General features: G+C 37.7%; 1 protein-coding gene across 10 annotated transcripts; it reads left to right on the top strand.

Annotated features, from left to right (window-relative positions):
- Positions 1 to 739: 739 nt before the first annotated feature.
- On the top strand, positions 740 to 26,079 carry LOC128026430 (MAP/microtubule affinity-regulating kinase 3). Of its 10 annotated transcripts, none has more exons than XM_052613577.1 (19): positions 740 to 1,485; positions 3,395 to 3,586; positions 4,419 to 4,472; positions 9,940 to 9,988; positions 11,922 to 11,987; positions 12,076 to 12,146; positions 13,188 to 13,244; positions 13,390 to 13,626; positions 13,703 to 13,822; positions 14,600 to 14,699; positions 18,599 to 18,711; positions 18,791 to 18,941; positions 19,117 to 19,319; positions 19,410 to 19,513; positions 19,774 to 20,013; positions 20,208 to 20,234; positions 22,102 to 22,211; positions 23,353 to 23,397; positions 24,928 to 25,156. In XM_052613577.1, the coding sequence occupies exons 1-19, from the start codon at positions 1,432 to 1,434 to the stop codon at positions 25,014 to 25,016; spliced, it is 2,082 nt and encodes a 693-aa protein (XP_052469537.1). In that variant the 5' UTR covers positions 740 to 1,431; the 3' UTR covers positions 25,017 to 25,156. The 10 variants fall into 10 exon arrangements, 8 of the variants coding, with proteins under 8 accessions (XP_052469537.1, XP_052469538.1, XP_052469539.1 ...); XR_008186421.1 differs by having other exon boundaries at positions 741 to 1,485; positions 22,743 to 23,397; positions 24,928 to 25,031; XR_008186422.1 differs by lacking the exon at positions 20,208 to 20,234 and having other exon boundaries at positions 741 to 1,485; positions 22,743 to 23,397; positions 24,928 to 25,031.
- The last annotated feature ends 44 nt before the right edge of the window (positions 26,080 to 26,123 follow it).

The raw sequence follows: 26,123 nt of genomic DNA, 5'->3' as shown, positions 1-26,123 counted from the left end.
TTAGGCATTTATATCTATTTACTTGATATTATACATATTTTATTTTTTACAAATCCATTGTGTGTGTGAGCACTCTTGGCATTGAAAGCCAATTCTGATTCTACGAGGAATCTATTCTTTGATATTACACTGAACAAAATCATTAACCCAGCACTTTTGTTTTTGCCCCCATTTTTCATGAGCTGAAATCAAAGATCGAAAACTTGACTTTTTCTATGTACACAAATACTGTTCACAAATCTGTCTAAACCTGTGTTAGTGAGCAATTCTCCTTTACTGAGATAATTCATGCACCTCACAGGTGTGGCAGATTTCTTTAAGAGAAATAGGCCTTTTGTGGACATAGTAAAAGTCAAGTTTTCGATCTTTGAGTTCAGCTCATGAAAAATGGGGGCAAAAACAAAAGTGTTGCACTTATAATTTAGTTCAGTGTAATATGGTAATTTACTGTATTGTTCGCTAGGTTTGCTTGTTTTGTTCAGATTGACTTTTGGGTTGTGGCTTTTTGTGTCCTGAGATCGAAACATGGTGACGCCCACAGGGGGCGACCCGCTCCATGTACAACAAAACTAAAGCTTGTTTCTCAGGTCAGTTAGTGTACAATATTTTTAATGATATTTCTCAAAGGTGCACATTTAAATAAAGCTCACGGTCTTCCTTGACATAACAGTCAAACCATAGATGGTAAAACTGCACTTCAATTGAACAGGGTGTGTCTCAGTTGTTATGGTATGACGAAGTTTTGCCTTTTTTCCATATGAACACCTACAGCTGTCTGAGGGATGCGGCGCTCGCCAATGAACACAGGGATCCGTCTGTTTCCTCACTTCCTGTGTCTCTCTCAGGGCTCGGTTCGAAACTCCTGCGCTGTTCGGCAGCCATCTTGGATCTCGCTTTGAACGAGAGGCTACAGACGCGGCTGTTCGGGTGGAATGGATCCGTCAAGAAGCGCGTCCTCCCCGTGGCCCCGACGCCTGTGATCACCCGCTCTCTGCCGTTACCTCTGAATGTACCGGACCGTCAAACTGAAGGATCGTTCGATGAGCAGATTATCCTTGGGGGAGATAGCCGCGGAGGCCCCGTGAAGTGCAATTTTCTCTATTCTTACTTGAACTGGATATATGAAATATGAAGCAGACAGCGACACCAGGCCTGGAAGTGTTATGTTTTTAACAGTGCACAAGTTAGCCGGACTCATTCGCTATTTTGGGATCTATCAGATGGCTGGCAATCGGTAATTAAACGCAGTAGCGTTAGCGAGCGTCCGGACTATTTCTCCCAAACTTTTAACAAGTTCGTTACCAGCTTTAGATGCTAATCAATGCTACTGACCAAGTGTGCAATCTGTGAAATATATATTTTCCCCTTCGTTGCACCGCAAATCCTGCTCCTTAAACCGTGATCCCGGGAAAGCGGCTTGTCATCAGCAGTATGTCAACAACACGAGCCCTGCTGCCCACCGTCAGCGAGCGCAAGGCGGAACATGTAAGTAGCCTATTAATGCTCTAGTGTCTGGTTAGTAGTTATTAACTCAATCCTGTGATGATTTATCGCTTGTGAGTGTGTTATTTGGATCTTTTCGCTTCGCAATTTACGGCCGTGTCTCAAACCTGCCTAGACAGCGATTATGGTCAATACTATGCTACCTTCTTAAATCATTCATCTGATTTTCCTCCAGAATTAAGGGCAGTGTCGCATCCCGTATCTTTTTTTTTTTTTGGCCTGACCGGGTGCTGTAAGTGGATTAACAGTACTGTGCCAGTCTTTGGACAGATGGGGCACCAGGCTGAAGTGACGCAGGGGTCCAGTGCATCAGTAATTTGGCTGCTTTTCTGCTTATGGGTGCAACATATGCTTGATTAGTTAAAGTCCTGCACGCTGGTGCGTGACCGTGCGTGGGTTTGCATGTTTTAATCGCCGATAGGATGCAGATATTGCGCATTGGCGTCAGTCTGTCCTATAGGTTACTGTTCATACGTCAGCAGTGAGACTAGGTGAGATGAGCACGCGCGCTGATGCAGGTACCCCTTAAAGGTGCCTGTGAATAATGTGGCATTAGGTCAGTCTTTGACTTGTTCACTGCATATCTACCATTCAATCCAAATGTGTATGAATTGCTCATATTTTATACTGAATTAAAAGAGAACATTGTGGCTTACTGAAATTCTTAATATATTTAGTTAAAGGCTTCTGTGCATGAAAGTTATTCTATATGGATTATTTATTGACATTTAATAGTATTAATATTTAAAATGCCTTACAAGAATCCACACACTTTAGTGCACAGTTCTTGCTCCCCTTTGAAAAAAAAAAGCAAGTAAAATGAGGTATCAATCACCCATCTATTTCTCCCCACCCGCCCCAAAATCTCTCTCACACACTCAAACACATGCGCACACACACGCATGCACTGGGTGTCAAAAAGGCTCCAGTAGTGATGCAGCTCGTCAGGATCGGTGTTGGTGGATGGGAGAGTATTGATGAGTTCTTGTCACAGAAAAGACAGGGCTGTTTGGTTCAGTGCCCATTCAGCTTGCCAACACAAAAATGAGAGGATCGCAATCTAAAATGAAGCATCGTGCAACAATAAGCGTAAGTGACCTTTGATCAAGACTGTTGTTTGCGTTTTATTGCATTTTGTACATTTTGTATCAAGCCTGAGGCTGTTGGTGGATTTATAAATCGATTCGGTAGAGCTTTGTGGAAAACAGTGAAGTCGGGGTGTCAGGGACAATATGCAGGATTTAGTGGGAGCATTGTATAGCGCAGTGTCAGCATAGCCTTACATACCACATGAGACTCACCACCTTACTAAACATCATCCAGTTGCACTCATGACCTCTGAATTGAACAACTTTGTTAGTCTCAGTGTAATTTGCAACCTGGTGTTGCACAAAGGTCCTCTCACAAGGTTACAAGAGACCTTGAGAAATGTTAGCATAATGGAATGAACATATTAAAATAAAATAACGTCACAATATATGACTATCTAAAGTATTTTTTTTTTCTGGCTTGTTTTGCTTAACTTTTAATCATTTTTGAAGAAATTGTGAATGTAAATGCATATGACTCATGATGTAATATCATTTGTTACGATGGTTCAGTAATATAGATATGTTGTAGGGCTGTTGATGTATGTGGCTGTGCTAATGGACCTCACTGATGTGACATGGGTATAGTCAATATTAGTGATTTCTAGTGGTCTGGTCTTCACATGACTGGGCGGAAATTGTGTAAATTCCTGGAGGGCCAAATCTGGGATAAAGTGAGCAAGGCTGCATTTATTTGGAAAGTTTCCATCTGTAGATAATGACAGCTTTTTCCAATATGCAACATGTACAGTTTTTGTTGTTACTGTTTGTAATTTGCATGTTTGTTTGTTTTTTCCTGACAGCATACAACGAATGGCCATGGTCGAGGGGAGGTGACCTCTCGATCTGTGCGGTCGAGTGGTCGAAACCGGAATTCTGGCTCGGGATTAGATGATGTGCACCCTCTCATCGGGAATTACCGGCTTCTAAAAACCATTGGAAAGGGCAACTTTGCCAAGGTCAAACTGGCTCGCCACATCCTCACAGGAAGCGAGGTGAGGAGTCAGGAGTATATCCTGACCGACAGTGAGCCGTGGGGTTTTTCCAGAGTCAGACACGTTAGCTTTATTGCTTTCATCTGTCTTTTTGGGAATTTTTGGAATTGCAACACTTTTTAAAACTCCTTTGAGCAGTGTGATCAATTTAAATGATACGTGTATGCAATTTGGAAAAATCACAAGCTATTTATTATTTTTTACCCACACATGCATGTTAGATTAATGTTGTTGTTCTTGTTATTTTTTTTTACATGGACAATCATTCCAAAGTTTGGGGCCTGCAAGATAATTTGTTTCACTGCAGGAATGCATTAAAATAATCGAAAGTGATATTTTATAATGCTACAAAAGATTTCTGTTTTAAATAAAATTTGTTCTTTTGATCTATTCTTTGACGAATCCTGAAAAAGTTACAGTTTTGAATACAAGTATTAAGCAGCACAACTGTTTTCAGTGTTTCTAATAATACAAACCATTATTTTTAACTGAGCACCAATAATATTTGATGACAGAGCAGCAAATCATCATATTACAATGGTTTCTGAATGATCATGTGATACTGAAGACTACAATAATGATGCTGAAAATACAGCTTTACAATCACATGAATAAATTACATTTAAAAATATATCAAATTAAAAAACGGCAATTTTAAATTGTAATATTTTACAGTATTTCTGTTTTTACTGTATGTGTTTTTTATCAAATAAAATTCTTACCAACCCCAAACTTTTGAACAGTTGTGTATATAATTGAATAATATTTTAGGTTGCCAGCTTTCCTCAAATGATGTAAAATGTAACTAAAAGTTCTTTTTTTTCTTTCTCAGGTGGCAATAAAAATTATTGATAAAACCCAACTAAACCCAACAAGCCTTCAAAAGGTGAGGTTAACATTTAATACTAAAATGTGCATGAGTTATGTGTATTAAATCTCAAAACTGTGTCACGATTCAGAGCTCTTAGTGTTGTCATTTAACTACAGGACGATCACATTCTCTGTTTGCTCCTGACTTTGGGGGAATTGTTGTTGTCTGTGTGCTATTGCATATTGGCTACTTGCTTAATTTTGTGTTTGGCAGTGGTGCAGCTCCATACTGATTCATGGGTAATGCTGGCAGTCGGCTCAGGTTTATAAAGCTGATCTTCTGTGCTATCCAGAGCGTTTTTCAAGGGTTTGTGTAGTATGGAGTAACCTTTCAGCTGGTGTTCTCAGTCACCTCTCATTATGAGAAGTCCTCCAGCAGTAACCTTCACACTCGGAGCTCAAACACTGAAGTACTCCAGCTGTGCTGCATTACTCTGTCCATCTACTGCAGGCAGCGCCGCCACTCAAGACGCTCTCCACTGAGAACAGCCTGCACACCTGAAACCTTTTGTTGGGACGGGTTTCTATCCAAATGTGTACAAAACTCTGTGGGAATTTGAGAGTTTATTGCAGTTAATACAGCACAGACAACTTGCAATCTGTATGTGTTCTCTCATAACATTTTGTTCACTTAAAGATCTGGTCCACCAAAAAAATGTATAAGTCTGTCATCATTTGCTCATCCTTATACACCTTTAAAGGGTTAGTTCACCCAAAAATCATAATTATGTTATTAATAACTTACCCTCATGTTGTTCCAAACCAGTAAGACCTCTGTTTATCTACGGGACACAGTTTAAGATATTTTAGATTTAGTCTGAGAGCTCTCAGTGCCTCCATTGAAGCTGTGTGTACGGTATACTGTCCATGTCCGGAAAGGTAAGAAAAACATCATCAAACGTCGTTCGCGAACCGGATATCATACACTGCAGTGAACGCGCTCACAACAGACCCGGAAGAGAAGACAATGCTGAATAAAGTCGTAGTTTTTGCTATTTTTGGACCAAAATGTATTTTCAATGCTTCAAAATATTCTAACTGCCCCTCTGATGTCACATGGACTACTTTGATGATGTTTTTCTTACCTTTCTGGACATGGACAGTATACCGTACACACAGTTTCAATAAGGGTGAGTTATTAATGACATAATTTAGACTTTTGGGTGAACTAACCCTTTAAGTAAAATATTATTATTCATTAAGGAGCTGGTAATGATTCCCGTTTCTAATGTCACTATAAAGGTGCAATCACATTAGCAAAATTATGAGCAAAAAAGCTAAATTTTCTGTCAATAGTGCAGCGACGTAATAATCAAAGCACACACAGAAGTTAAACCAAGCAGCTTTCTGTTGATCAGTGCGGTAATTTCAATTTCCCACTGAATCATAAGCTAAATCTGCCTGGGAGAACTTTTGGCATCACGTGAAATTCCCAGTCGCTCGGTTTTGCTGAGCAATGGTAGATAATGATGCTCCTTTAGTAGGAATTCTGGGATAGTAGTATGAATTTGTTTACCCAGTGCAATCACAGAGAAATAAAAACCCAGTCAGCATTACATCCCATCATTTGTTGCTTTTCGCGACATTGCACCTGTTTCTGACTGTTATGGTGAACAGTTTGGAGTTCACAGTCAGTCTTCACAACAGCCAAGATGGAGAGAGAGGAGGAGGATATGAGGGGGAACGACAGATGGACATTTAGTTGGGCCTCAAAATGGTCCAAGATGGGAGCTAAAGAGCAGAACAGGCAAAGACACAAGCATCCTGATGACAGTCTGAAGGAGTGGAGTAGAAGGTTTACACATGAGTGATAAATGTGAAATGAAAGGCCGGGAGAGATGTGGGCATGGGATGATCAGACCAATTCAAATGATAATGCTAATCAGTGCTCGCTCAGAGATATACAAACCTAGGATGTGTCTCTAATTTTAGCTGTAAATTGCTCGCCGCAGCCACCATTAGTTTTTCCACAGCTCCATTGATTGGGATTCAGAGTAGATCCTCTCTCTGTGGCCTGCTGGTCGTCAGCCAACACACGGCTGTGGCTCACGCACCGCAGTAATGAGAGACCGGCCCAATCAGGCCTCTTTGGGCTTTCTGTGTTTTGTTTTAAGTATCAGCATTGCATTCATTTTCTGTTTATGGTGTGTATTTTGTACTAATGATGAAGTAATTTTTTTACTTTACATGTTTTGACACTTCATTCAAAGTATTTGGGAAAGGAAGGTTGTTCTTCTTTTAAATTGACTCTTTAAAATAAGCCCATTGGCTACTTTCACGCGGTGTTTGAGATTGACTACTGCGTTTACTAGAAAGTGTGTCCTGCTCACACAACAGCTTACATTACTGACTTGAGACAAGGAGGTCTCGGTTTTGCTTCCAAGTTGTTTTAAAACTAAAAGTCATGTGACAACAACAGTCATGATCAATGTTGCCAAGTCTGCGGTTTGTCTTTCATGTCTGTGGGTTGAAGCGTCTCCAATAACATGATTTTTGTCCCCTGTAATGCGAATTTTATTGGGTGAACCCCGGGCTAGATTTGAGTAGAGATTGGGCAGGTTTTCTTGTCAAAACCTGGCAACCCTGGTCATGATGGCTGTAAATAACACCTATACAGATGGAGACTCCAAAACTCAGAAGAGTCACAGTTGAAGTTATTTAATTCCAGTCCAGTCAGTTTCATCTTAATCAACAGTGGGTTAAAAAACATAAATGTGAAAGTATAATACTGGTATTTTTGAATAAACACAATAATATTACTGTAAACACTCCAAATAAATAAATAAATAAATATTTAGTAATATAATTGACGTCATTTCATACATAGCCACCTACAGACTTTTATAGATTTGCAGTAAGTAAAAAAAAAAATATGTGAGAGGGGAAAAACAAATATTTTATCATTATTTACATACAGTGTAGTATTTATTATTTTTTAATCTTTTCAGTTTTCATTTTTATTTTAGCTGAAGTTTTAGTAATTTTGTTATGCTTTTGTTGTTTTTATTTTTGTATTCCTTTTTATTATTATTTAGCTTTTATACTTATTTCAATTTGTTTTGGTAATTTTACTACTAAAACGTTTTTATTTCGATTTTAATTTCAGCATTATTTTCAGATTAACGAAAACAATAGAGTTAGTGTAACAATATACAAACTTCATCACGGGAAGGAGGAGGCGGGAACTGGCGGACAATCAAACAACTCTTTAATAATAAAATAAACACAAAACAGCGCAACAACCCCTCACCCCTCACAAACAACAACCAAACACAAAACAAAGTCCAGTCCTCTCTCGTCCTTCACTGTCGTCGCTCCTCTTTTATATCCTTTTTGTTGCTCATTTCCAATCACTCCGGCAGCCTCGCTCCATTCCCATGGCTCTCGGCCCCGCCCTACTCGTCACAGTTAGTTAATAACAACACTGTTTCTGTATAGTGTGAAGGTGAGTGGAAATCATTTCACCTTCTTGGGTATTTCAGTCTGTTTCTATCTTCACGGCATGCAGCTCCACTGCTTCAACAGTAAAGCAAAGATGTTTGGAGTAATTTCCAGGTTGTGTGACTCTAGCATGAGTGTGCTGTGCATGTGTGTTGTTGTGTAATTGTGCGCGGGCGTCTGAGCTCCACACTAGGTCTGGTCCCTCGGCTGAAGTGAGATGTTCTGCTGTGGACTGGTGTTTTTTAGTCATCACAGAAGCGTTAAGATGGTGCGCCAAAGAGAGAGAGTGTGAGAGCTGAGAGAGAAAGATGAAAATCTTTTGAAAAGCAAACAATTGTGTGAAAATATAAATCAGAAATTAATTTGGAACTTGAATTGTTAAAAATTACATGAAAGTAAGCTTATCATGTAAAATTAATGTTTGCGATGATAGTGCAGAGACCATTCACTATTGATCTGCATCTTGGAAAGTGTTTCCCTGTCTTTCTCTCTCCCCCTTGTCTTTACGTCTCTTATCATGGGCAGTTTGCTGTATTCAGACAGCAGTGATCATGGGACTTTGAAAATATGACTTGCATATAGTGAGTATTAGGGCTTCTATTGAATATTTATGACATTTTCACAATCATTTTTCTGGCAATATACCTGTACTGAGCAAAAAATGTTCATTTAAACCCTACGTGGCTTTGTACATATACATCTTTCAAAAGTTAGGGGTCGGTAAGATTTTGAAAGAATTTAATATATTTGATCAGAAAAACTTTAACATTGTGAAGTGTTACGATTTATTACAATAATTGTTGTATATTTTGAAATGTAATTTCTTGCTGTGTTGGCCAAGCTGAATTTTCTTTGGAACAGCATTTATTTGAAATACATATCTTTTGTAACATTATAAATATCTTTACGGTCACTTGTAATCAATTTAATGGATCCTTGCTGAATAAAAATGTGTATTTCTTTGGAATAATAATAATATTTTACTTACTGAACTCAACTGGGAGTCTAAATCCTTGTATAGAAACATGGGCTTATTTCTGCTTGAGAACTCCATCTTCACCTATAGACATCTATTGAAAATGTTACTGTAATAATGACTTTTTTTTTTTTTTTAAGAAATGAATGGACGTTTAAGGATTATTTTCCCCGATTTTAAAGCTAACCTTGTATTGAACAATTTTTTTTAATGCACTGGTGAATTTATGAGTCATGTTTTAGACTATAAAACATACAACATACACTTTTAAGTGTATATTTCATTACACTTTATCTATTTGCATCTGTGTATTTCAGTTAGAATCCATGCCTTTAAAGGCTGTTTTCTCAAAATGAGTTTTTCTTCATGCACTGAGCCAGAAATCCACACTTGCATTCAGCAAACTTTACAGTTTTTATTCTGAAGATTTGTAAAGAGTCTGTTCATATATAATTTGCCTAACATTTTATTTCTCAAAACATAGTTTTTTCTGTCTGTTGACAGTACTTTCTTATTTCTACAATGATAAAAAGAGACATCTAAGATCCCCTCTGCGTTTGAATGGAAATGTACATGTTGTGCTTGAATATCTGAGTTCTGGTTTGGCCTCAGTGTTTGAAAGGTTCAAACACAGAATGTAGTGTGGTGAGAATTGGATTGGGTTTATGATGTACTGAAAGTGTTTCCCTGCGGTTCAAAATCGCAGCGCGTCTTTCTCACCGTCTCCGACGCTACAGCTACACTTGTGAGAGTGCGACGTGGAGAGCAGTACGTGCTAACAGCTCAGGAACACGGTCTGCTTACTATAGTGCTATTAAAGATGCATGACTCTTCCATTCCACTGAGAGGGGAGGATTCAGCCTTTTATTTTTAGAGATCAATAATGAATAGCACTTAACACTAGTTTGCACTGAAAAGGAAGCACTCTGTTCACTATGACAATGACACAGTCCAGCTGTATTTAGCTTCCTGTTTCATATTAATGCTGAAAGATGGTGCTAAGGTTTTGTTTCACAGTTCATTGTGACATGTTGATTACAATTAATTATGATCTTCTCTTCAACAGCTTTCCAGAGAAGTCACAATCATGAAGAATTTAAACCACCCAAATATTGGTAAGCATGCACACACCAGTGTTGTTAACTAAATGCATTTAAAAAAATATAATAATAATAATATTAATGAAACAAAATATGAATATTAGGTGAAAGTAACTAAATTTACTTTTTTTACTTTTCAAAAAAAGTAAAATGTTTTAAGTTAGGACTGCACAATTAATCAAATTTCTAATCGAATTAATTCAGGATCTAATCTAATCCTGATAACAATTATGGATGCCTCATGTAATCGTTTAAAGCGGCAATTAATCGGTTAAACCACTTATGTTATTCTGTGTGCTTAAGATGCGTTTTTTTCTTTATACATGTTATCTTAAGGGGTTTTCCATCGTTTAAAGTATAAAATTATGAAACCATTCATATTTTTTATTTTTTAATATAAATTAAAGAAGAAACCAATCCGATGTATAGTTGACACATGAGGCTTAAAACAATTAAAAAAAAACTAAAGGTTTTTCAGTTAGTGTTTTCAGTTTGTTACATATAAAAACACGGCATGCAGTTGCATCGAACAATGGTATAAACATCATTCAGAGTTAATTGTGATAATTCAAAGTTAGTTGTGGTAATTAATAATCACAGTTACAATTTAATGGGAATAATCGACAATTATGAATTTAATCGTGCAGCCCCTTGTTTAAGTTGAAGTACTTAAATTACTAAAACTGACAAAATAAATTCAAACTAAATAGAAATAAAGCTATAAAAATTACAAAAACATAACAGAATGAAATAAAACGAATTCAATGTAGTCTTATTATTATTATTATTATTAATAATATTTAACACAATAACTATAATAATAATAATAATAATAATAATAATGTATTGAATTTGTTTTTGTTTTTAAGTTTTCATGATAATATGTAATATGATACCAAAATAACACTGAAACACACACTTGTTTCTACTTCCCCCTTTTTGAACCGGAACAACAGCCCATACGTAGTGGCCTAGATAATGTTCCTCTTTTTAGTTTAATTGATTCTTCCACATTTGTTGTCAGTTCCTGTTTTGCAAACAGAACTGTGATTATCAGAGGTAGACACGTCGTCAAGTCTTCACACAGAGGGGCTTTATGTATCACTAGCCTATATTTAGACACACTGTTGGTGCTAGAACATGAGAGAGAAAGTGAGAGAGAGAGAGCACCACAGAAAGACATTAAACTGAACAGGAAGATGTGGAACATGCTTTTAAATGAACAGGTTTATAAATAAGAAATCATTTCCAAAGAGTTGAAAACATAAAGCTCATGAGAAAGAGGCTGGTGATGAAACATCTCTTACAAAATCATTGCTGTTTTTAACAGTGATGTAACTGTTTTGATGTATACTATGGTACTGAATGATTGCCATATTTTTTTGTTTATTTAAATCACAGTGTTTTAGTATTATTTAAATACTATTCTAATTTTAATTGTAGTTTTAGTAATTTATCAGATTTTCAATATCTTTTTAGCTTACTTTTTTTTCAGTTTGAGTAATTATAGTACTTTAACTTAGTGTTTTTATAATTTTTTTTCTTATATACATATACTTTTTAGTTGTATTATTGAAAAAAGAGATCATATTTTTAGTCTACTTTATAGTTGTAGTTGTTACTGTTTACCTTTAGTCTAGTTTAGATAACAATAACATCAGTGTTTAAATCATAATCATAATCAAAATCATCAATCAAACCTAAATCACCAGTCCAAATGTAGATGAAATAAAATTGTATGCTATCTGTCTATTTATAATATTGAGTATATATATATATATATATATATATATATATATATATATATATATATATATATAAATTTCTTTAAGCACCAATCATTAGACTTCAATATCAATATCACAAGATCTGTACCTGAAACTTTTTTTCTTTGCCTTTGTTTATTATTTCTCTCTTCTCTATCATTGCGTGTCTCTGTCTTTTATAGTCAAACTGTTTGAGGTGATAGAGACTGAGAAAACACTGTTTCTCGTGATGGAATACGCTAGCGGAGGTAAGTGTGTGTGTGTGTATGAGCTTCTTGTCTTTCCTGAGTGTTTATCTCTGACCTCTGTGTTCTCTGTGCTCGGTGTCTCCTGCAGGTGAGGTGTTTGACTATCTAGTGGCTCATGGGAGGATGAAGGAGAAAGAGGCCAGAGCTAAATTTAGACAGGTGCAGTTATCTTACAGTTTTCTGTCGACATGTTAGACACACACCGTGATTAGTTTTCTACTCGCTGTGAGTTTAAATGAGTTCATCAGCATCATGTTGTGTCCAGTAATGACCCCAGACCACTGAACTTGCATATCTTGGCTGTTACTGCATTAAATCTGACAAGAGCCCTTTGACACAAGTAGGTGATGTGAGGTTACTCAATAATGTCACTGAAGAACCGAACAACCGAAGAAACTCACATTAAGTGGGAATGCGGTAAAAGTAATGTTGTGTTCATCTGTGCTGTATTCTCTGCACTTCGAGCGTGTTTGTTGCTCTTAGTGTTGTGTCATAATTTAGCGGGGGATAGAGCGTTTAGTCATTATCAGCAGGGTTGAGTCCGGCCAATTCTGTGGAACAGAAGAGCCAATCAATACAAACCATTGAATTTAGGGAAAAAGCTATTAATGAGTCGACACCCCATGACAAGCTTGCCCTGGACCAATGTCCTTTTTCTGAATTTTATTAAGTAATGTATTTAGTGTTCCTGTAGCTCAATTGGTAGAGCACTGCACTATCAAGCGCAAGGTTGTGGGTTCGATTCCCCGGGAACACATGATATGTAAAAAATATAGCAGCAGTAAAAATATGAAGCAGTAAATTAAAATCGTCTGCTCACCAAGGCTGCATTTATTTGATCAAAAATACAATAAAAACATTAACATTGTAAAATATTTTTTATGAGATGTGCATCATACCGAGTCCCCGGTGTCACATGATCCTTCAGAAATCATTCTGTCAGTCCATTATTTATTTTTTTTTTTTTACTGTAAATTCTTTAACATCAATTAGATACGTCCTCGCTGAATAAAAGTAACTTATTTAAAAATTCTTACTTAACCCAAAAAATTAAATTGTAAAAGTTTTTCACCGTCAAAATCGACCTACAAATCAGGTCTTCTCTGCACATTTAGTTGTTTAAATAACATTTAAAGGTAAAGCAGCTGATTAAATTGATATATTGAATGATCTCAATCCATTTGTGCTTGTTTTGTACAGATCGTGTCAGCTGTGCAGTATTGTCACCAAAAACACATAGTCCACCGAGACTTGAAGGTAAGAAGTTATAGCTTTGTTTTCTCTTTTTTTGCAAAAACTCTTACAACAGGGATATGACGTGTGTTATTATATTAAAGTGCACATGTATGGAAAACACCAACAAGATGAAAAGAAGATAAAAGTGATCTGTGTGTTCCTCCAGGCTGAAAACCTGCTGCTAGATGCTGATATGAACATTAAGATCGCTGACTTCGGCTTCAGTAACGAGTTCATGGTGGGAAATAAGTTGGACACGTTCTGCGGCAGCCCCCCTTACGCTGCCCCCGAGCTCTTTCAGGGTAAGAAGTACGACGGGCCGGAGGTGGACGTGTGGAGTTTGGGCGTCATACTCTATACGCTGGTCAGCGGCTCCCTGCCCTTCGATGGACAGAATCTCAAGGTTCATCTTCACTTTCTCCATGTTTACATGTGTTTGTTTGCGTCGCTGTGTGCTTACTGCTGTGTGTTTTCCACAGGAACTGCGTGAACGTGTGTTACGTGGTAAATATAGGATCCCTTTTTACATGTCCACTGATTGTGAGAATCTTCTCAAGAGATTCCTGGTACTGAACCCAGCCAAAAGAGGAACGTTAGAGGTTAGTCTCTGTCTCGATCCATCTTCTGTCTGTCTGTCTTCACCTCTCTTCTGGTTTATTGTACCTTGCCTTTTTTATCTTTTAATAGAGCGTGTCAGATGTTTTTCATAGCACATGTTTTGTACTTACTTTTGAGTGATTAAATTCAATATTTATACCAAAATAAAATTGAGCAGTCATTGCTCAGAAATATTCCAAAGCCGATATATCGGCCGATATTTGGCATTTTTCAAATATCAGCATCTTTTCTTTTTCGTTTTCTTTTCTTTCTGTTTTTTTCTTTCTTTTTTTTTTTTTTTTTTGGTTACAATGATTCTCTGTTAAAAATGACCATTTTAAGCTGTTTCTGAGCACTAGCATTCAAAAGTTTGGGGTCCGTAATTTATTTTGAGGAAATTAAGACTTTATTCAGCTTAGATGCTTTTAATTGATAAAAGGTTACAGTAAAGCCAAATATAATGATATTTCAAATATCAGTCATTTATAATGAGGGTTCAGCTTTGCCATCACAGGAATAAATCTCATTTAAAAATATATATATATTCTAATAATATTTCCCAATAGTACTTACTTTGATCAAATAAATGCAACCTTGAAAAGCATAAGAGACTTTAAAAAGCATAATATTTGAATGGTAGTGTAAATAAACTTAATAAAATATGTACTTAGTGTTTTTTTTTTTTTAAGATCAAAATATTGAGAAATTTCTAGCTGTATTGCCCAGCCGTAGAAATGATCTCAGGCTGGAGCTGATGGTTTCTGATCTTTCTCCATCAGCAAATCATGAAGGAACGCTGGATCAATGCTGGCTTTGATGATGATGAACTCAAACCTTTTCTTGAGCCAGAGGCCGACATCTCTGACCAGAAGAGAATAGGTAAGACGAAACTACTCTGCAGTTAGTTCATTTGCCGCCATATCAATGTTCATTCCCATGCAACTGTAGCATTATCAACTTCTATTAGAGCATGCTGAGGGAAATTTATATTTATATCTGCACTCTTATCACAACCCTGAGAGAAAGCATCCAGAGACAATGAAATGAGGGCATAGGGGGCACACTTGTTAGTGTGTGTTATTGCGTAATACCCAGCAGCTGGCTTCTCAGATGTCTCCCCCTCCGTCTCTCTCTCTCGCTATCTCTCAGCGAGGATCTCCCGTGTAGCAATGTGATATGTTCACATGAGTCCCAGTACAGTAGCTCGCAGGCGCACGAGGCAATGCGGTGCACCCCAGCTTTGCATGCTTATCTGCAAACGATCCGCAGCTGCGTACATACGCCTGCCAGCATAACCACACATACACATGAACACACACCTGGTTACTTATTGAGGATACTGCAGGAACAAGAACACTTTAATCCATGGTGACTGAGCTCGTCTAGCCTCCCGCCCCCACTTTGAGAGAAGCATCACGTTGAGAGGAGCATGCTGGAGCCTGGCAGCCCACGGAGGCCCTTGTGTATGTGTGTATGGAGAGGAGGGCAAACAGGGAGCTTTAGCTCTTTGAAGGAAAGCACTCAAGTCAACCAACATGTGGATTCCCTTGAGCCCATTAGAGTCAGATCTGAGTGAAAGGAGAAGGCTTAATTCAGGCTCATGAAATATATCTTTCCATCTTGTTTCACTCTGGAACGTGCATTAATAGAGAGTGAGCTTTCCATCACACAACCTCCGACTGGCACTTCTTGACTACATCCATTGCCTCAACATGACGCTGTAGAGAAATAATGTGAAGAATAAGTGCAGCAAAACGATAAAACTGTTTGCACTACAAACCAGTGTGTTCATAATTAAGATAACGCATTAAAACAATATGGTAAGAAATACCAATTTGCAATATCGAGCAGTAAATGATCATTGAAAAAATAATTAAATAATTGACACTTTACAGTGAGATTCAGTTTATTAACATTAGTGGTTGCACTTTATTTTACAATATGTGTACTGTGTAATTTAATTACTGTGCGGAGTAATTTAAGGTAACTAAATGGACATAACATGGGTTAATGTTAGGGTCACGATTAGTTTCTAGTTATTTCCCATTTATTTTATGTACTATATGCTCATGTATATGCAGAACAGGCCAGTCAAGTGCTACTATGCTATCATGAACTAACAAACACCATTTTTAATATTAATTTTACAGCATTTATGAATTAAGGTTAATGTGAATTCATGAATATACTATTATTATTTAATTATATTTGTTTGTTTTCTATTTACTAATTTACTTTTTTTTTCTTAATGTTAAAAATATCTTAGTAGTTCAAAAGATATTGAAATTTTGGTTTGAATATATTTTCAAATGTAATTAATGGTTTTGTGACTCAAAGCTGAATTTTCAGCATTCATTACTCTTATCAGAAAGATAGTCTTTCTGTCATTCTTATACGCTGAGTTGGTGTTTAAGAAACATTTCTTATTATTCTCAATGTAATACTCTTTAGAAGTCTGTTAAATGTCTTGACTGTCACTTCTGATTAATTTAAAGCATCCTTGCCGAACAGGATTTCGAAAAATAAAAAATGTTTTAATGGTAGTGTGTGTAAAATCACCGTTATCTAGTATTAGTAAATGCTATCGAATCGTGTGCATGCTAGCCATTGCAGTAACTAATCTTAATGTACAGACCCTTGTTGTAAAGTGTTACATAACAAATGTTATTTCAGTTGAAAACGGAAGGTACAGTGCTTTCTCTTTTAAGTAACAGGGAATGGGTGGCTACAGGATGGATCTGTGTATTGTTAGCATGTGTAGGAGGTACAGATGACTCAGAAACATTCTTACAAATAAACTGGATTTATCTCTGGGTATCGACCTACTGGTTTATAGTGTCTGCATAGCAACTGAGGGGGTGATGTGTGCTACGATTATGCTAACATGTTACATGTTTAATTATCCTGAATCTCTTAAAGACTTGCTGTAGTCTTCTGTTAGTGTCTGATTTGGTAGACAGCAGTCCTTATTGTAGATATCATTCATGTTCTTGGTACTTGTTTACTTGTGTGCTCTCATAAACACTAAACCTAAGTATGAGCAATAATAATAGTATAAGGCTCGTTTCCACAGAGCGGTACAGTTCAGTACGATTCAGTAGCCCCAAAGCATTTATGGGGCTCTAAGCAAAATTTAATTTGGTGGGGGGCCCTCTGTGTCGCCAGTATGACTGATTATTATTATTATTATAAATGCTTGATTATTTACACACTATAAATCTAACCCACCCATTATCGGTTTTATTTATTGTAGCTGTTGCTTGCATCACACCAATGTTTTAACCTTGAGAATGAGCACTGAGTGTCCGGTGATCGCCTGGAGCTCCCAAATCGCCATTGCACATTTTTCAAATAGGCGCTAGGGTTGTGCCGATAGACACGATAAATAGTATTGTGTATCGACGATAGCAGATTTCTCTGTGATAGTCAAGACGATATTAGGCTCATTCTCCTATTAATGTATTAAATTATAAAAAGAATTATTAGTATTTTAATTAGATGGCCTATTATATTTCGGGTATCAAACTGCCCAGCTATTTCACTTCAGCACCGCATTTCACACACAAACACGCCTGTAGCCGGTGAATGAGTCTCATCCACAAACAGACGTACATCGTCTGCAGATATAAGGTATTTCATTGCACTATAACAAGTAATCTGAACGAGCCATCACGAAGTTTAATGGTTAGAAAGCATCTCCTTCTTGTTTCTGTGTCAGTGCGTCGGTCTCGTCATGAGGCATGCGGTCCGGAGCGCTGTATGACTTGATGCATCAGTTAAATTCTACTTTACCACAAATATATGAACTTACCCGTTTTGAATACTTTATATCTACATGTTCGTTTATGTCCAATATTAGTGTTAAACTGCTGGACTTTAAATGAGATCTACTATTGATTTTCACCGTTGACAGATTTTACAGAACATTAAGATGGATAACTTCCGTGTGCAGATGCGGCAAATCTGTCACAGGACACGTGATATGACAGTTGCGTCCGACCATATTAACTAGCTGTTTTAAATACAGTATATTTAACGCTAGTTTATCAGTATGTTTGAAAGTATGTTTTTCCGATTATTGGTGATTAGTTGGCTCTCTCTGGGGCACCTGCAGTTTAAAACACCAAATAGTTATTCTATGACAAGAACAAAGAGTCTCTCTCTTTCTCCACCCATGCACGGTAATATCATGTATCATGATATTGATACATGACGATATGACGATCTGAAAAATGACCAAATCGCCCAACACTAATAAGCGCTTTTTTTTAATAAATCACAGATTTGAGTTTTAAACAATGACATTCTTGCCTGAAAAGCTCTTAACACTACATTTCATGACACATTAATAGTAATATTTAGAAAATTACACGGGTGTTCGGGCAATGACGTTTCACAAGTCCACAAGAACAGACAAGAACGCTTATTGAGAAACGGCTATTGTCTGTGTGTGAATATAAAATGATAAAATACATGGGTATATTTTTTGTTTGCGCACTCTGATGTAAATAAACCCAATAACCGCAACAGAGCGGAACGAGTGAGGGAGAAGATTTATATCCCCTTCTATCACACAAAAGTGATGATTGCAGTCAACCAATCAACGTTCTGCGTTGAGTTTAGCTCCGCCCTTTCGGTAGCCTTCGCTGTGCTAGGTACCCCAACGGAATGGCATACTGTACTGTACCGAACCATAGCTCTCAACAAAAAACGTACGGTGTAAAGACCTAATCTAGAAGGAGACTCTAAAACTGATCTGAATTTGTTGTGTGTGTCAGATGTGATCGTAGGAATGGGCTTCTCCAGAGAGAAGATCCAGGAGTCTTTGTCCAAAATGAACTATGACGAGATCACAGCCGTATACCTGCTGCTGGGAAGGAAGACCAATGAGGTGAGCTGCGAATGAAAAGTGGTTACTTACAACTGATATTATGCTACAAATGTGACTTGCTGATTTTGCGTGTTTGTAGGATGTCAGTGAATCCAGCTCCAACAGTAATCTCTCCGTGGCGAAGACCAGACCGACCAGTGAGATGAACGGCCAGTCACCATCGCACCTGAAGGTCCAGAGAAGCGTCTCCTCCAGCGAATCCAAAAAATCCAGACGCCATAGTGAACAAGGTGACTTTCTCTTTACAGAGTCAAACATTAGGTTTTTGGATCCAAAATGTGCAGAGCCCATCAACTGACTAAAACTTCTCCTCTACATAATTACATGATATGCCTATTAACTAGTGAAATTAATCAGAGATATGAATATTGGCTGAGAAAATCTCCCAACTGTCTTCTTTCACAGTTGGTGTGGTCGCTAACTCAGTGTTGAGTAACTCCAAGAAGACGGCTCCTGTCACAGCCGATGGTGACGTCAAGCAGGAAGGAGGGGTCACAGCACGTAAGCCGCCCACTCACAGCCCCCCCAGCCCTCTCCTGGGTAACGCCAACAACCCCAACAACACAGAAATACTTGACCGGAAGAGAGGAAACTCCATCACACCTAATGTGAGTTCACCATCGCTGTTCCAATCATACACTACACAAACTTTTGAACACTAGTTCCCATGATGATGGAGATTTCCTCTTGTCACACAGAATAACTCTGAATCGGGAGGCATCTCGAGGAGAAACACGTACGTGTGCACTGAGAGAAACAACACAGACCGCCTTTCTGTCATTCCTAATGGGAAAGAGAACAGGTACAGGTTGCCCTTCCTGTGTCTTGATTGATGTGCTAAATATTTGCCTTGATATGTAGGCTGCTTAATGTCTCTTTTTCTTCTTTATAGTGTGCAGGTCTTTTTTGAAACTTTGTACCCTAATATTTAACTGTGTTTATGCCACTTGCATGACATTTAAGGGTGTGTTTTATTTGTGTGTGTTGAAGCTGTTCCTAGCACCTTGCTGTACCGGTTGAGTTTGTTAGTGAAACCCAGCCTGATGTTGTCTCTGTCTGTAGTGTGACGTTGTCTCCTGGCTCTCGGGACCCGGGTGCCTCCACTCACAGCATCAGCACCGCTGCCACTCCTGATAAAACACGTTTCCCACGAGGCTCTGCGAGCCGCAGCACCTTCCACGGACAGCTGAAAGATCGTCGCATGGCCACCTACAACGGCCCACCCGCCTCGCCCACGCAGCCGCGCAGCCGCGGTAATGCCAACAACCTGCTCACCAAGCTGACCTCCAAACTCACGCGCAGGTGAACGCACATTCACACGCATAAACACAGCGTTATCTACAGTGCCACTGCCATACGATTCAGACATGACTCTTCCTTCCTGTTTCCTGACCTCCTCCTCCATTTATTTGTATTTTTTCTTAAGGGTTCGTTAAAAATTGTTTATTTTGTCCATCTTTGTAATGTCTATCCTTTTTTTCATTCTTGTGTTTTAGAAATATGTCATTCAGGTTTTCCAAAAGGTAGGCCATTGAGTTCATGGGGTGTAAATCTGTCTTTAATGTAATGAGAGGAGCCTAGGGGCTGACGCACTAACACAGTGATTTGATTGCAGTGATTTGGAGTTTAATGCTCTCTCAGTGATTGATTACAGCATGCTTTAAAATGCATCCTAGTGTGATCAGATCGAATCAGTCTACCGTTCTTTAACTGATTGCTACTAATCAAAATGTTTGCATGACACAAGCTGATTGTGCAAAACAATGTGTATGACTTAATCTGGCATTGCAAAAACATTTGTTTGGATCATTCAACTGATTCCACAAGGGCTTCGGTATTTTCACAACTGAACAGTGTGTAGAGAGGTCAGTTTAGCTGTGATCTGCAATAGCTTTATATCATTTGAAATTATAAAATGATGTTATGAAATTATTTAAAAATAGAAAATTCTACAATGTTGAAGATTTCTCCTGTTAGTAATGGTTTCGACATAATGGACCCACACTGCCATCTGGTGGTTAAAAAATATTAAGGTCTTCTGGTTCTAGGAGTCAGTGACGAAAGGTACAAGACTGTGTATGTACTTAGTTTATGAAATAATAGATCAAATCTAAAATAAATGCAGAACTCAAATCAGAACTCAGGTTGTAGCAAGATATTTACCAATGTTTACTTAGTTTGATACTATAGGGAGACTTCAATAAGTCACTTAATGCATCATAAGCAAGTGGCTACTATTGAGCTCCGATTTAGTTCTTCTCTGGCAAAAGTGATTTGTTTAATCTCTAAATGGAGGATCTCTCTTCAGGTTTATGGGTAGTGTTGTCTTTACCAGATTTATATGCCGTATTTTCCGAACTATAAGGCTGGTCCTGCGACTTATCAAAATTAATTTGACATGAATCAAGTGAAAACATTAGTCTCCAGCCGCCAGAGGGCGCTCTATGCTGCTCTGTGCTCCTGTAGCCTACACTGAAAACTTAGAGCGCCCTCTCGCGGCTGGAGACGGTAATGTTTTCTCTTGGTTCTTGGTTAAATTCAACTTATAGTCCAGTGCGACTTATGTTTTTTTCCTCATCATGACGTAATTTTGGACTGATGCGACTTATACTCATGTGCGACTTATAGTCCGAAAAATACGGTACACGGCAATGTTAAAAGTTTGGAATAATTAAGATTTTTTAAATGTTTTTGAAATAATTCTTAATCGTTCACCAAGTCTGCATTTATTTGATCAAAAATACAGTAAAAAAATGTCATATTTTGAAATATTATTACAATTTAAAATAACTTTTTACTTTTCACATTAATACATTTTTTAAATGTTATTTATTCCTCAATTTTCAGCCTCATTACTTCAGTCTTCAGTGACACAAATAAATTAAAAACGATAGTGCTGCTATATATATTTATATATAATATTTCAAATTCTTAAATAGGAGGTTCGAAAGAACAGTGTTTAATTGAAATGGAGATCTTTGGTAACATTGTAAAAGTCTTTACTGTCATTTTTATCAATTGAATGCAATCCTAAACCTTTGAAGTGTATTGTAATATAAAATATCAATATAGTTGATGCACTCTGGAGGTCCGTGTCGCAGCTATCCTGAGTCTATCAGAGGATATGGGCACGTCCTAAAGAAGGGTTTTTGGTGGGAGGAGTCTGTTGTGGCTCGTAGGAGGGTTTGAAGCTACAGCAGACGACGTGTTGACGAAGCTTCAGGACTCACCTTCATGTCTTCAGATTTGTGAACCGCTCAATAAACCTCTGACAGTACGAAATGCTCTGTTAATGTTGAAACTTTCTCAATCTGTCCCTCTCTTTCCCTGTGTTTCCTTCTCTTCCTCCCTCCCTCTTTTTATCTCTTTCTCTGTCTGTTCCTCCCTCAGGGTCACTCTTGACCCGAGCAAACGGCAGTCTGCCGTCAAATCAGGGCCGGCTGCCCCCTCTGTGCCCCCCACCCTCACAGTCCCCTCCAACCCTGCGGCAAAGACTCTTAGTAAGTCTGCGCTCCACTCGTTTACAGTCTTCCTCTTTCTTTATCATCCCCCTCTCCTCCAGCCTCTCCCCTTTCCACCACACCACGGGGTTCCCACGGCCATGGAAAACATTATTATACATGTATGTAAGGTAATAAGGTTCCACTTTGCATTAGTTTTATTTATTAGTCATAGTTAAAGTTCATTTGAAAGTGTTTTAAAAGTTAGTTAAAATCAGATCTGTTATATTATTTATTTGACCCATTAAGCTGTTTAGATATTCTGATGAACTAACATTAATGATTGAGATTTTATGCAAAAACATATTTTATGCCATATTGAATTGATGTGAACACATCTGAATCTCTTCTTGCCCGTAAATCCGTCCAGCTGTCTGAATCGGTCATCATTAGTGAATTTGAATGATTCCTGTAAATGCATCGGTCAGAAAGCGTGGGAACCCTGTCTCCAAACATGTGGCTCTGTAATGGCTATTCGTTTTATCTGCGTCCTCCAGTTTGTGTCGGCTTTGAACTGCTCTTTTCTTCCAGATTCAGCAGCTCTGGCTATAGGCAGTTGTAGGAATTCGCAGCTGAAGAGTGTCTAGAGTAAGGGCTCGTTTAAACCCACAAACAACAGCTCCAACTTCACATTGTGTTTAATGGAAAGCAAAAGGCTTCTCCATTATCACACTAGGACATGCACCCTCTCGCATGTGAAGAGCACAGTATAAACTCTATGTATAGACACATCCTCTATATCTGTATATGTGTCTGATGTCAGCATCCAGTGCTCAGAATAGGCTTTTTCCCATGATGCACTCTTTCAGTGAACTTCTAGATGTATATTGTTCTTTAAAGGAAGCAGCATGACAGTTCAAATGAGTGCATGGTGACAAACTACCGTACACATTCAGGCGTCCAAGTTGATCGTAAGAGTCTCGTATAAGTTGTTTTTGTCTTTGTCAGGGTTTCCTTTTTGCTTCCCTGTCTTTTTGTGCTTTCTCATTCAGTCTCTTTTTCTCGATCTCATTGTGTGTGTAGTGAGTGATTTGCTCTAAAATGACTAAAAATTATTTCCTTTTTCCTCCTTTTCTGTCTCTGTCCATTGCCTTTTCGCTCCATCGTGATCTATAACCTTCCAACAAATAAACAATAAAAGAGTCTCAACCGAGTTTGAGAGAAGCGGGAGATTTGAGGGCTCAAGGTGAGGTGTCCGTGACTGTGGAAACCCTTACTTCCTCTCCTGGTTGATTATTTTCGTGTGTTGTGGACATTTTTTCCGTCTTGCACACTGTATGAGAGATAAGAGTGTGTGTTAGTGTGTACAGCTCAAGGGCCGTTAGTCTGCTATATTCATGTTCAGTGTTTGAGTGATGTGCTTTTCCTCTTCCATTTACATTAGGGCTGGGTGATGTTCAAAATGATTTTCAGTATGTTCATGCTGATTTAGCTGGTTATTTGAAATTATGTAACACTAGGAGTAGCAAAATTATTTTAATGCACTTTATTTGACCAGAGAGCGTCATAAGACTAGTTTTGCGGATTGTAGTAAATTCTTTTTTTAGTCTTTCAAACTGGAAAACGTGTAAACATTTTAAACAATGGCACATAAAAATACATTTACTTTTAAAATAACCATTGCGTGTCCATAAGTTCATCAGTCAGCTAGAAAAAATAACTTGAAAGAGGAGCATTTTGCTGCATATATGCACTATAATGCATACTAATATTTTTACTCAACCTGTTGTCTACATAGGAAAGAATGCAAGGATCCTATATAATTGCATGCTACTAATGTAGAAAAGCAGACTGGATGTGTGCAAAACATGCCTGCATTTATAGGATGTATTGAAGAGGAGCCCAAACTAAACTCAAGGGGCAAGTGATGCTGAAATGTTTATGGACCGTCAGATTGTCCCAGAATCAGTGTATTAAATAATTATTTGTGACTGTGTATATAGTTTTCATAGTGGGAAAAGCTGTTTAATTTACACTTTAAGTGAAACTTAGTTCCCATTATGTCTGCAAAAGATGAATTAAAATGTGGACAGTATGACTGAAATGTTCAGCTGTAAAAAAAAAATTAAAAAAAATAAGTTAAATAAAAATAAACATTTTGGTACCTATTTTTATGTCTTATAGAAACCAATGGCTCATTAAGTGGTTTATTTATTTGTAAATTTAGTTAGTTTTAATATATATAATTTTGTTAGCAAGGATGCATTAAATTGATTAAGTGGCAAAGACATTTAAAATGTTACCAAAGATTTCTATTGCAAATAATACTGTTCTTTTGAACTTTTTCATCATCAAAAAAACTACTTTTGAGTAATGCTACTGAAAACTCAGCTTTGCATCACAGGAATAAATTACAACTGAAAAGAAATTATTATTAAATATTATTAAATACTTTTAATAATAGATTTTTAGTGTATATTGAAAATAATAACGGGCCTATTTTTTTTTTCTTACTCTTCTCACCAAGCCCTATTTCATATTTTATGGCATTAGAAGTGAGTTGCTTGTGTGCATGCCCCTAGTCTGCTATGCATTGATTGGCATTAATTCCCATGTGTGATGATAACCCATGCATGCAGCTGCTGCAATGATTCTTCACTACCTTTGTGATCTAGTCTTAGTGAATAAATAACCTCAATAATAGAAACATTCTTCTGCATCTGTTGCCTTAACCTTGCCTTTCTCTCTTCCATTCCCATCCCGCTCCGTCTCCCAGTCGCCATGTATCTGGGGATCAGCAGAAAGATGAAGGGAAAGATGGAAAAGACGGGAAACCCCGCTCTCTCCGTTTCACCTGGAGTATGAACACCACCAGCACCATGGAGCCAGCCGACATCATAAATGAGATCCGCAAAGTCCTGGACGCCAACAGCTGCAGTCACCAGCAGCGCGAATGCTTTCTGCTTCTCTGTGCCCACGGGGACAGCCGCAGCGACAGCCTCGTCCAGTGGGAGATGGAGGTTTGCAAACTGCCCCGGCTCTCACTTAATGGTGTCCGTTTTAAGAGGATATCTGGCAACTCCATCGCTTTTAAAAACATTGCTTCCAAAGTTGCTGGTGAACTCAAACTATGAATATATCTTTAATCTAACTACATAGAGGAATTTATGAAATGGTTCATTTCAATATAAACAAACAAATTAAGCTGTACAATCATAAAGTAGCAGTGTCCGAAGGTTTTTTTCTTTTTTTCAATTAACCACTTACTTACATGGATTTGAAAAATGTATATATTTTAACATTGCTTAAAGCAATAATTTCTTAACATGGGTCACCGTTATCGTATTATCGTGCAAGTCGGTAAATGCTGTACAGAGAACCTTTCAGTGTTACGATTGTATGATGCTCTGAGAGTGTTCAGAGGAACTCGTTGCCATCACCATCATTTCAGACGGATGAGTCGAGGCTGATCGTTCAGGAAATGGAAACTAGACACTACACCTTGTTTTCGCTTTTAACAGGCACTATTCTGTGGTGGTTTTAGGTATTGTGTGTTACCCTTTACGGCTCTTGCGTAAAGGGTTTTTCGCTCGGATGCTTTTTGAAAATTTGCTCTGCACCTCTTATGTATCGAGGATGCTCGTCTGTGAAAGCGGCTGCAGTAAACCTGATTTGAGCTCAGTTTCACTGTTTGAATGTTATTTAGAGCAACATCTCGATGTTTTATAATTTATTTCACTTTTGCCCACTCAAATGTATTTTTTTTGTAAATAATGTACTTTATGTGGCAAGTTCACATTTTCATACTGATTTGTTGGAGTTCTTGTTATCTTTCACTTATAAGACTCACCACAGATTCCATTAAACTATCTGTAACTTGTCACAGTGTTGATTGCAGAGATCGAATACAGCTACAAAATGATCTCAACATTTGTATTGCCTCTTTTTCATCTCGCCTGTTTTTTTTTTTTT

Source organism: Carassius gibelio, chromosome A13 (genome assembly GCF_023724105.1).
Source record: "Carassius gibelio isolate Cgi1373 ecotype wild population from Czech Republic chromosome A13, carGib1.2-hapl.c, whole genome shotgun sequence".
Classification (NCBI taxonomy): Eukaryota; Metazoa; Chordata; class Actinopteri; order Cypriniformes; family Cyprinidae; genus Carassius; species Carassius gibelio.
Note: the sequence above shows the minus strand (reverse complement) of the source record. Positions and strands in the feature narration are given on the sequence as shown.